The following is a 12,508-nucleotide window of genomic DNA, read 5'->3' on the forward strand; positions in this document are numbered from 1 at the left end:
CGTAAGCATCGATTGTATATTGGCGTCAGGCTGCCTGAGTTGCGATTGAGCGTGTCACCGGTTGTCTGAATTCCAGATGGGATTCCAGATGAAGCTTTGCTGTTCTGTTCTTTTCTTTTCCTATTATCAGGGCTGGGCAAAGATACTTTGAAATTGTATCGCGATACGATACAAGATACTCAGGCAAGAAGTATTTGAGATACAGATACAAGATACCACAACGCCGATTGTATCCGATACGATACATTCCAATTGTATCTTAAGATACTTCGATACATTCGCAAATTTGTTATTATATATCTGTATATACAGCAATGTGGCACTAAACGCCAATGCACAAAAATGTTCGCTTGAGAGTTTAATAACTGCGACCAATTTTGTTTCCTTTAAATGAAGTGTCCGTTAGTAGCTCCAAAGTTTTTTTTTTTTTATTTCTTGCTGGAGGTATATTACTTTTGTTCCGAAACAACTTACTGGGGTTGCTATAGCTGCTTACCATGACAGCTCTATATACACGTCGCTGATAACGGTTTTTGCTTGCCGCTTTTGTAATTGGGTGGAGTCGATGCTCTGCATGCCGACCAGCTGGCGGGCTGCCATCTTCAATAAGATGCATCCGCACAATGGTGCAAATACCGTTGTTAAGTTCTACCTTGTCCGTAAACGTATCACGGTTTTCGCAGTACCCGATCATCGGACAAGTGTACATCTGCGAGAGCGCTGGTAGCGACATTCTTTGCGACGCATGTTGTTTACGTAGAGGACATAAAACTGCAATTAGTTTTATATTCTACTTACTGCTGACGTAAAGCGTTCATTAACGACGTACTCAGTAATGCGCGATCTTCTAACAATTTTTCTTTTATAAGAGAACATCTACTGCCCAGAAAACGTGTCAGACGTGTTTTATAGTTGCACGAAGTGTCTCAGGACACCGCCGCTATTCACACTATATTGCCCCTTAAGCTTCGATTACCTGGTGATTAGTAAGAGTAAAAATATTTAGAGAAGACTAAGAAAGAAACAGAAATATAACAAACTCAAATAGAAAAGTGGTTCTGCATCAAACGCAGCAAATACGTATAGGCACACGATACAGGCGGCACCCCCAAGAGATAATAATAATTGCTGAGTTTAACGTCTCACAGAGCCACAATATAATGATAGACGCCATAGTGGAGGGCTCCAGAAATTTCGATCACATGGTGTTATAAAACTTAAACATAAGCGCACGGGCAGCGAATTGCGGCAGCCGCGACCTTCGGGTTAGCAGTCCAGCGCCATAACCACTAGACCACCGCGGCGGGTAACCCCTAATAGCTATGACAATTAGGCATTTAAAGGAAGACCACAAAAAATTCAATGCCTATGTAAAATAGTGTAAACCGACTCGTTGAGACGCTCATTAGAAAAACGAAGCGTTTTGTATAACAATGTTTCTCCAATCCCTTTGCTAACATTTTTGAGATGGCTCCTAATAATTTACGTTATTATCATGAAAACTCAATTTCGCTATTTTTCTAAGCAGTATACAGAATTACTGTATGCTCCAAGCACGCACATATTATTATATATTTGTTCTCAACATCGCCTTGACATAACAGTAAACTTAAGTAGAATATAAGTATCTAAACAGTAGCAGAAATAATGCAGAGAGCTAAAAGTAAGAATTAAGCAGAGTGCTTACGTTGCCAGCACGTTAAAGATATATTGCCGTAAGCAGACCCGAAAAAATCAATACAGAGACATAGGTGATGTATGGGATGGAAAAGGACAGCTTAGAAAAAACTTGTGCTGACAATCCAATTATGATTTTGAAAGCTCTTTCAATAAAAAAAAAGAAGGAGACGTACGCCAAGGTAGCTCCTGTTAAGTGAATGTTTGTTCTGTTAAATCCAGCATCGGTACCGGTGGTGCTATAGCTGTTAGAATGTGATTTGCGTGTAAGTCAATCTCATATCATGTAAGTCAAACCTGCATCGACGAAGTCCTTCAAATCGCCGATGTGTTAAATCCACTAGACACAAAGCAACCCCTTTTCCTGCATTCTTCAGACTTCGTAACGGCGCACAACGCAAGAGAAATTTCGATAACGACACTACAGCGGCATCAGAACTTGTGCAAAAGACAACGCACGCATTGTTGGAGTAAGCGGCACAGGATAGTAGCTAAGAACCAAGTGTGATAGCACTGACACAACTAAAAAAAAAGAAACCGTGAATACAAAATGGCGTCTGGGTGTAGATGTTCTCTCGTTTGTCGAGAGGATGCGAGCGCCACCACGTGACTCTGCATTCTCAATAGGGACGCTCAGAGCTCATCACCTGCCCTCTCTAGCAAACTCTGGCGGAAAGATAAACTAATATGTCACTGTCTTTAGTTTTATTCTGGTGACTTAGTGTGAGCAGTATATATATCAGCTTGAGAAATGGAGTTCAACCAACGTTTATTGTTTCGCACCGCGATGTTGCGATCGCAGTATCTTGCATCGTAAGATACACGATACATTCTTTAATGTATCGGAGATACAGATACTGATACACGTCTTGCGAGAGGTATCGCGATACAGATACAAGATACCCAAAGGGTATCTGAGATAGTATCGAAGATACATGTATCTTCAATACTGCCCAGCACTGCCTATTATCAAGCCCAGTCGATGTCATGGCTCGTGGACACTGCGTGATCAGTTAGCGCATTTGTCGCCACGTGCTTGGTTTCTACATCATAGCTGTGCTGCTTAATTTTTTTAGATGCGAAGCAGCCTTTGCTCAGGGCATTGTCCAGTGGTGGAGGTGGTGTCCGCGCTCCATTGCGCATGCGCCTACTCTCTTTCCCAGTCTCCTCCTTTACGCAGGTGTTCGGTCGCCTTGTCTCCTCTCCTCCGCCGCGCTGCAGCCGCGGCGCAGCCTCTCCTCCCACGTGATGCAGCCACGCCGCAACGAAATATAGTCTGTAATCCACTCTCTCCTCTCCCATCCCCATTTCATGTGTATATGAGGCGCGTGCGCTAGGTCGGCTTCCGTCATTGTCGCTTCACTCCCGTTCATATAAGTTGTAACGTCAACGTTGGCGCCACTCGTTCACTCGGCGCTAACGGAAAGCAACGCACAAACACAACGTAACGATAACACAAACACTAAATACAAACCTCACACACGAACGGAAATGCCGAGTGAACGTAACGGAATCTTGGTGTGTGCCCCCGATGCTGCTTCGCATCCCGTCATGGTTCCCTTCAGTGGGCAATAGTGTAATTTTTTACAACGTCGCCAGTTTCACCGATGTAGACGTGGTTACAGTCAGCGCAACGAATCCTGTATACGACGCCCAGACACTTCTCCTTTTCGAGTTTGTCTTTCACCGTCCCCACAGCCGGTCTAGCTTGCGTGCCGGCACGTGATATACGTCGACTTGATATCCTCGAATGATTCGGGACAAACTTCCGCTTACACCGGGGACGTACAGACAGCAATAATTTTTCGCGTTCCCTTGTTATCTTGACGTTGGGAGTGATTTGGCGTAGGATGAGCTAGGCTCTTTTAAACAGCTTGGATGAAAGAGCTGGGGTAGCCCGAAGACGAGAGGCCACGGCGTGTAAGAAATAAACTAAGCAATAAAGAAGCCACCGTACCCCGCAGACTACGAACGTACACATATATCCACGGCAGTATTATGCACCGAATTAACAGCACAAAATTCCCATGCCTATGCCGATTTTTGATGTACCGGACACTATCCAACACGTGGCGTTGGAACGCCCACACCGCGACTAAAACAGACAAGACGAAGCCATGAAACCGCTGAGGCCACCGAAGAAACGTGGGAGGCAATGCTGACGGCACAGAGCTGGGAACACCAGCGAAGTCTGGTAGACCAAGCGCGGCACGCGGAATTGGCCAACACCTTTCTGGACTGAATGGCCTTCTTCGCACGGCCCAACTCGGGCGAAGAAAGAACACTTTCGCGCTGTTTCTTAAAATAAACGTTTATTCCTCCTTCTACCTTACGCAGGCAAAATTTCTTTCTGTAGATGTGGAACCCACAAGGAAGGAAGCGTGAGCACGAACGATTTCGCAAGGTTTATTTGAACGCCGATAATGTCTCAACGTTTCCCCTCGCTTCGTCGAGGCAATACGCCATCGTATACATGCACTTCGTGAGAGGACATATACGTTTGGATACACCGTTTGCATACGACGCTCTAGAAATGTGATAGCCGTGTTTATGTAAACGTGCCTACTGTTTGATTAGCGGAGTTGAAAGAACACAGTGTCTTTATTCTTTTTTATTACTTCTGAAGGGTCGCTTATTGCGCATGGTAGGAGGCACGTGCTGTGGAAAGTAGCGCGGCAATGCTAGAGATATTGGCTACAAATTAAAAAAAAACAATGACTCAAAGAGATGCATATGTAGTGTGCTCAGCCTTTCATCTCCATTATGGCCGGCAATCATTCTAGATGATGATGAGGATGAAAAACATTTATTATAAAAGAAAAAGAAAGAGAGTTTGGGGGCCAAAGCATGACCCCGCTACATGGTCGGCGTCCCTAGTCCGGGACACCGCATGACGAGGCCCCGTCTCGCGCCCGTCGCACCAGAGCCCGTTGCGACTCCAGCGAGGAGCAGTTGAGGAGGGCAGCCTCTCATGCCTCTCGTGAAGGGGTAGGGGAAGGGGGCAGTTGGGATTTTTAGTACATGCCCACACCATGTGGAAGATATCACAGGTCTCCCCACAGTGTGGGCACCGCCCATCCGTGTTCGGATCGTGGTGTTTTAGTATTGCAGGACAGAGTAGAGTACCTGTCTGCAGGCGCCTTAGAGTTCGCTCATCCGCCTTACTCAGCCCCTTTGCAGGAGCCGGGAAAAGGCGGTGAGTGTCGCGATATTACGCGAGAATTTCTTCGAACCGCAGCAGCGGCGTATTGGCCTCCGAGTCAAGAGCCAGGGTGAGGAGCCCGGTGAGTAAGCGCTCGGGCGGCCACGTCAGCGGCCTCATTAACTCGTAAGCCCTGATAGCCAGGAGCCCATATAATTCGTTTTGGGGTCGGATCAATGGTAGCCCGTTTTAGAATTTGGACGGCTAAGGGGGATATCTCCCCTGCCAAGTAGTGAGCACATGCTTTACGGGAGTCCGTGATGATGACTTTCGAATTGGGATCCGCGGCAGCAAGCGCTATCGCTACTTCCTCAGCTCGCTCTGAATTTTGTGCTCGGAAGGAGAGCCCATTGACGTGTTTTTGCTGGTGAATTGCAGAGGCCGTGTAAAATCCCTTGGGCGAAGGCCCTGCTATGTCCACGTAGAATACACCAGGTCGAGAGGCGTGTTGTCTTTCAAGCGTCCGAGCCCGCGCTTGTCGTCTGCTTTCGTGCGTGTGCCTATCCATGTTACTGGGGAGCGGAGAGACCGAGAGCATATGGCGCCACAGTTCCGGAATACGCTCCGCCTCCTCAGCAGGGCAAACGTGTTGGATCTGTAATCGGTTTAGCAGGCGTTGCCCGGGGGCCGTCTGCATGAGCCACGTATATTGATTCACAAGGTGGGCCTCCCGCAACTCCTGGTAGGAGTTGAGCACACCTAACGCTCTGAGTTTGGCGTTGGAGGTGGCCACAGGGAGATCCAGAGCTCGCTTAGTCGCCTCACGGATGATGACATCTATTCTGTCGTCTTCGTGCTTGTTAGTGCGAAGGTATGGGACGGCATAGAGTATCCGGCTAGTCACGAAGGCATGGGCGAGCCGAAGCGCGTCCCTGCCCCGCAGACCGCCCCGCTTGTTGGAAACGCGGTGGATCATGCGCCCTACCTGTTCGCCTACTCTCCGAAGTTTCGCAATAGTGGAGTCCGGTCTGAGTCTGTGGTGAATGAACAGGCCCAGAATCCGAAGCTCCTCCACCTCTCTTATGGGAACCCCGGACAGAGAGACGTGTATGGCTGATTTATCTCTTGGCTTCGCTCTAACATGCAGAAGCTCTGATTTGGTTGGAGCACACTGGAGTCCACAATCGTTGGCATACGCCTCGACTATGGATGCGGCCCGCTGAAGGCTTTCCTGCATTTCCCCAATGCTCCCTTCGGTGGTCCAGATTGTAATGTCATCGGCATATACTGCGTGTTGAGTGCCTTCCACCCGGGCCAATTCATTTGGGAGGCGCATCATAGCAATGTTGAACAGGAGCGGTGATAACACAGGTCCCTGAGGGGTACCCCATGTTCCCATAATGTACGGGCCATATTCCTCGTAGACTGTGGGTTGTCTGCTAGTTTCTTTTGACATAGTTGTTTAACATAGTTGTTTAGTATGTGATGCCCCGAAGTAGCACCACATACTAAATATGATAATAATAATTGTTGGGGTTTAGCATCCCAGAACCACGATATGATTATGAGAGACGCCGTCGTGGAGGGCTCCGGAAGTTTCGAACACCTGGGGTTCTTTAACGTGCTTTTAAATCTAAGTACACGGGCCTCTATCGTTTCACCTCCATCTAAACGCAGCCGTCGCGGCCAGTATTACGATCCCGTGACCTTCGGGTCAGCAGTCTAGCGCCATATCCACTAGACCACCGTGGCGGGTACGGTACCAAAGAAACGCTGATGTTCAGAGGCATACTGCAAAGCAGAACGACCAAGCGCATCGAGCGACTAGCGTCACGTTGCAAGAAACAAGAATCTGTAAGACGGCACGTGCGAGTACGTGCGTGCTCGATCTGTCGCGGAGGTCATGCCGATCATGAGCGAGTGCATTAGACAAGCCACGTGTCGCTCTCCACCATTGTTTCGCTTCCCAGCGTCGTTCTTGTATCCAGGGCCGTGCTCTCGATCACTAGATAATATTTGTTAGTGGTTGAAGCGAGGCAAATGGTGCAGAAAAAAATTGAGCAAAGTGCGGTGTCTCTCCGTGACCCTCGATTTGCGGCTGCGACAAGCAATCAATTTTACCTTCTCGAGCAGTACATCACCGACTAGCTGCTTCCCACTCGACGCGATACTCAATAACGGAAATGCAGGTGCGTTTGCTCGTCAGTTTTCATTCCCGCACGTGCCATGTTTTTCATATGAACACAGGGGACATGTATACAACGAACGTACAAAGTAAAGACAAGTAATTATTTAAGCATTTTAAGATAAGATATACTCAGGCGCAGCCGTCTTGAAAACAAGTGTAGATAACTTTCAATCTTGACCATTGTTATGTTCTGCACGGTACCGTATGAAAACCGTCCACAGGGCATCGTTAATACTGCTCCGAAGAGATAGTATATATATCACATACTGAAGGCAACGTGCATCTAGTTTTGACGTAGTCCACTTTTTCGAAATACGAAAAAATAAACTGATTCGTCGACTGACGCAGCGTGAGCTCAGTTAACATTCTGGAAGCCCAACCTTATATTTCTGTGTGATACAAGCCTCTTAATTTAGCATGTGCACGTGACGTGAAGCTTAAGTTCGAGCCCATGAATGAGGTCTCGTTGAGTCTGAGTGATTACTGCATTATCTGTGCTGAGCCGCCATCGGCAGCGTTGACCCGACGAATGCAAAGAATAAAAATTAGGACCACTGCAGAAATCGAACCCAAGCATTCAGAGTGACAGTCAAGTATTCTTGTACATAGCCACGCCAGTTCTGAAAACTGCTCTGGAAAAACACCATATGCAGGCGTAATGTCGACGCAACGTCAATTGTGGTTGTGTTGCAGGCTATCTAATTTTACAAGAAAGCAATAAACACTATATATGTACTCCTACGATACAGGCGTAATATCAGATTAACGTATGTGGTTCCAGTGTTGGCTCCGCTTTTAGAGCAGTCTAATAAACATTACATTTGTATTCCTATGATTCAGCAAGCTATATTCAAGCGCCACTCGACCCCGGAGGAATGCGCTAACGAAAGTTACGCATGATATTCACATCATCGCACCGTAAAGTGCACTTCGTTGCGATTATACTGACGTATGTGCTCTAACGTGAGTGCTGACTTTACGTCAGACCATTATTTACACTTTAAACGCAAGGACATTCTCCGCCGCAACACACGAGATTTAATTCCACCGTGTGGTTCAAACCTCTCAGGCGGGCTTACTGAAGCGTCCGCGGCTACAATCAAGCACCTGCTGTGGACATGCCCTGACCTGAACCAGATTCGGCGGCGCTACCTGAGAACAGTGGGCCTTCATCCGACGCGACCACCGGATTATGATTTGTGGCTCTATGGGCCCCACCATACAGCACTGTTGATGTATATAGCGGAAACCGGCCTCTATCTGTATATTTTACTATGTATGCCGTTGGACAAGCTCTCGAAATAAAATAAAAAACGCCAGTGATGTCGACGTGCCTGGTAAGCCCACGATGTGCATACAACTGCTACATAGCGGAAATAAAACAGCGCAAAAGACGTAGCACAAGAGAAAAGGAACTGCAAACAACAGCGCTGCACTTTAGCAACTACTACACTTACAAAAACACGTCGATCCCACGTCGTAAAACCTGGCTCAAATCCAAAAAAAAAAAACAATGCAGCATAGAACTCCTCGCTAACTGCTTCGCATGAAACCGATTCCCACAAGGCGTGGGATCTGCCGAATTTTTTCTATTTGAGAAAACCAGCTAATCATTCACTTTGACGAATTGCACGACACAGCTGGTCGGCAATACTTCTCGCTTGCTGGATAGCAGTCGTTCATTTTCTCCGTTGGCAGTGATTGCATCGCCCAAAATTTCTAATGTGTGTTTCTACGTCCCTCATAAACCTCACGACATAATGTTCTGCGTGATAAAGACGAAGTGGAGCCGCAGCTTCAGTTTGGAGACACGCAGTTGATTTGATGGCTTCTCCTAATATAATGCCTTACTCTCTCGTAATGGTTTTTTAAGGTGTAATGGAGAATTATTCTATTGCTAACCTAGATGCTTTCACGCGTTCGAAGAACGACCTGCACGGCAAACGTATAGGTAGAATGCTGTCGGCCTTTATTACTCTTTCTGTCTTAATGAAATGGTATTTGGGTGCGCTACGGGGCTTCTTTCTTCATTTCTTTTCTTTTTTTGAAAGCCGAGACGGATAAGTGCGCACAGCATGATCACATTGGAAGAAGATGGGCGTCTTAGTGCTATTAAACGCAGGAGCTGGTATCGTTATAGGTGACCGTTAAATGGTGAGCGCCGAATGGAAGTCGCTAAGAGCGGTAAACCTAGAGCTGCTCTTGCAGTGCCGGTTCATTCTACCGCTTAAAGTGATCGAGGTAAACCTGCTCACGCTTCATGCCATCAGCATTACACACTCTAATCGATCTGCTATAAAGGAATGGCACCGTGCAGCCCTTTTTTTCAAGCCAAATAAGTGCTCGAGACATTGAGCCACGCGAAACGGTTAGTTACGTTTTTCTTACGCACTAATTTACTTTCTGTGTGAAAGTTTGCATGAGACAGCCTTTGGAACCATGCTAATACAGTTGGTCACTTATATGCCTGAATCAAGCGACGTCATTCTTTTTATTTGTTTGTTTATTTATTTTTTGCTTGCTGTTCACGAAAGGGGAAGAATATAACCGAAATGCAGCAGCTACTGCTGCTGCTTCGATTCTGAACACAAGCACGGCACTTGTGCAATACTGCACTTCTTGAGAACTACGATCGCTCCAACTGTAAGGGACATTCTGGTAACGACGAGGCGGTAACCAGGGTGAGGTTTTGCAGACAGCACTTCTTTCGCTTACACCCAAGGCAGTGCCAGTGCTTTTTTGCGAGATGTACGCTTAAAAAAAGGAATTCTTTTGGGTGTGCATATATAGCCCTCACACAGCAAAGCTTCGTTCGCGCTTCTAAATCGCCTCTCGATAAAAAATGTTGCGTAAGGGATGTGCTCAGACATATTGCAGAGCCTAAAGTCGGATACAACTTAAGAACTCCGGACAGGGCCCTCCCAGACGACCGAAGCGCGGCAGCTGATCGTCTCCGCGACTAAAGAAATAGTCCCGCTCATGCACTCAGCAATGTTCTCCGAAGGCCGAGTAACCGGCCGTCCGGCTCATGACGTCAGTTTGGAGCGCGCCCATTGATGCAGGCTTGTGTGCATCCACCTTCGAGAAAAGGCCGCGGACTTGTAAAGTTGTATCCGAGTATAGGAGGTTAAGAATTTGCGTTGAACATCTCTCATCGATGTCCACCTGAACACATTAGACATATATCTTTGTCAAATACCAGTAACGATCGATACACTGCGCTTCTGCATATTTCGAGCTAAATTTTTAAAGACAATTAGGCACGTTCGCGCAAGGCCATTTCCAGCAAAAAGTGCTACATTGCCCTATTTGCGGAGAGCTGCTGTTTGCTGTGAAGGTATAGGAGCGACATTTTGCCACCACACTTTCCAAGCACAAAGTTAAGCGTGTACATTTTCCCCCGAGAACGTCGTGTATATGCCTATGTATGTACGTGGTCATCTACCTTTATGGGCATAGCGCATCAGTGCGGACGAGAGATGGGTGGCGCACTCGTAGCCGCAATGCGGGATCGATTCAGGGCCAGCTCAACACCACGTTTCCCGTGCAAAACCCGTCATCAGGGTGTACGTGCCCGAACGCTATTCTGTGATGGCATCCCGGGCGAGAATAGGTGATTGCACAGAGCGTATAGTTTCCAGGGCGGTACTTAAAGCGCGAGATCAGCATTTCTCGAGTTTTACGAGCTCCGCGCTCCGCGTCCGTTTCCCGTCCCGCTCCCATCGTCCGCCCACGCAGTTCGCCTGAGGTCATAACACCCAGCGGATGGGATAGCGGGAACAGCCTTTACGGAGGCCATGCTGTTTCCACAGTCTCTTGTGCGTTCTGTAAGTACTGTTCACGAAGAACGACCATCTGTACAGTATACAACACATGCAGCGAAGGAGTCCTCCGAATCGAATCCCCAATGCTGCTTTAATATAAAAGCGTTCTCCAATCTATTCAATACGCTTGCTATAGATGTCATACATTTTGATAGACCGAAAGGTGTTACAAAGGGCACAGAGACGTACGCTTTACGTTGTGTGGCCGTCCGCGGCCATGTGCGCCGTGTATCTCTATAGGAAATCAGCAGACTGCTCAAACCTTTGTACGTGCTGCGCTCTCCCCACTTCGCGTTGGCGACAGACCGCACGAAATCCGCTTCGCTCTCTGGAGCGGCAGTACTCCCTTACGCCAGCATTTTGGAGAGCTAAGCCGGATGAATTCCGATTTGTTGCTATCGCATTCATTGCTTAGCCCTAGCGGCGAAGCTGGGACCTTTTATTTATTCTATACTTCTTCGTTTTTATTTTGCGTACGCTGCATTCATTTTGCGTCAGCGATTCTCTGTTAGAAACATGACGCCGTATTGAAGATTCGCCCGACCAATAACGTGACAACTTCGCGGCTGTTGTTTCGCGTTTCTAAGCTCTAGGGTTTGAATTAGATTAGCGGCCACGGAGGCCGCATTTCGAAGGCGGAGGAATGTACGAAGTTCTGTGGATTTAAATGCACCTTGAAGCCTCCCTCGTGGTCGAAATAAACCCGGATTTCTCCCCTACGGAGTGCCTCATGATCATGTGGTGGTTTCGCCATATAAAGCTCCAGAACTTGTTATTATGATAGATAGGTGAATCGTCACTTACGAAGAAGTCCAAGAAGAATAAACCGCGGAATTCGGAGATTTTCGTTCCTAAACGCTCTATGCTATTGATCAGACGCCTTATACAACGAGGAGGACTGGTTAAAACTTGTTCTTAAGTGCAGTTGTGTAATAAGAGTTTTCTGGGAACACTAGCGGGAGCTCAAACCTCAACCTGTTTCTTTACGCTGAGCAGCTGCTTAACCTTAGTGTTCGTGAAACTTGACCACCACTTTAAAATTTCGTGTTCTTGGAAATCGCATCTCCATTCAGAAAACTTGCCGGTATATTCACTCGCAGGTGTCATCGCCCCCCCCCCTCCTTTCTCTTACATCCAACCTAGCCAACCTTTACTTTGCATAATATGGATGCAATTTTCTCCAAACAATCTCACAGCTTTCTTTCTCCTTTTGCTCAGCGAAGGAAATAACTCAAGAACAGCCATCTTGTTTGCTCGGCTGTGCGTGCGTGCGATGCTTTCAGAGTGTGAAGACTGAGGAGGACCTCAGCCGTTTTACTTTTGTTGAGTGTGCATATTTTAAGATGCTAAGCGGGTGAACAAGAAGCAGTTATTTTTGTTCCCCTTCAACGCCTGCATACTGGTATCGTTGCTATAACTATCCTCTTTCAACACTCTACACTCAGGGAAATGAATCCGGGATTTTTCCACGTGCTTTGTTGTTTTGCTCATCAAATTATGCTGACAGTGAAAACAGAAAAAAAGTTTCTATAACAAAAACAGAAAAAAAAGGGTGAAGTGCGCGATGTACTTATTGTGCCCTTGTCACTCCTGATCATAATATACTTGGATGTGCATAATGAACCAGGCCGGGAAAGTCAATAAAAACGAAACGAATGGGAATAAATTTACAAAGAA

The 12,508-nt window shown here is 47.0% G+C and overlaps 1 protein-coding gene across 1 annotated transcript; it reads right to left on the reverse strand.

Annotated features, from left to right (window-relative positions):
* Positions 1 to 4,888: 4,888 nt before the first annotated feature.
* LOC119381785 (uncharacterized) lies at positions 4,889 to 6,275 on the reverse strand. Its single transcript, XM_037649545.1, has 2 exons — positions 5,500 to 6,275; positions 4,889 to 5,012 (listed from the first exon to the last, which is right to left on the reverse strand). Exons 1-2 carry the CDS (start codon positions 6,273 to 6,275, stop codon positions 4,889 to 4,891), a joined length of 900 nt encoding a protein of 299 aa, XP_037505473.1.
* Between the last annotated feature and the right edge of the window lie 6,233 nt (positions 6,276 to 12,508).

The sequence above is a fragment of the Rhipicephalus sanguineus genome, chromosome 2 (genome assembly GCF_013339695.2).
Source record: "Rhipicephalus sanguineus isolate Rsan-2018 chromosome 2, BIME_Rsan_1.4, whole genome shotgun sequence".
NCBI lineage: Eukaryota > Metazoa > Arthropoda > Arachnida > Ixodida > Ixodidae > Rhipicephalus > Rhipicephalus sanguineus.

Excerpts from the sequence above, each read along its gene's own strand:
- LOC119381785 (XM_037649545.1), bottom strand. The coding sequence starts at position 6,275 with ATGTCAAAAGAAACTAGCAGACAACCCACAGTCTACGAGGAATATGGC. Across the intron at positions 5,013-5,499 it reads CTCATGCAGACGGCCCCCGG|GGCTTACGAGTTAATGAGGC; the intron begins GCAACGCCTGCT and ends CCTGGCTATCAG.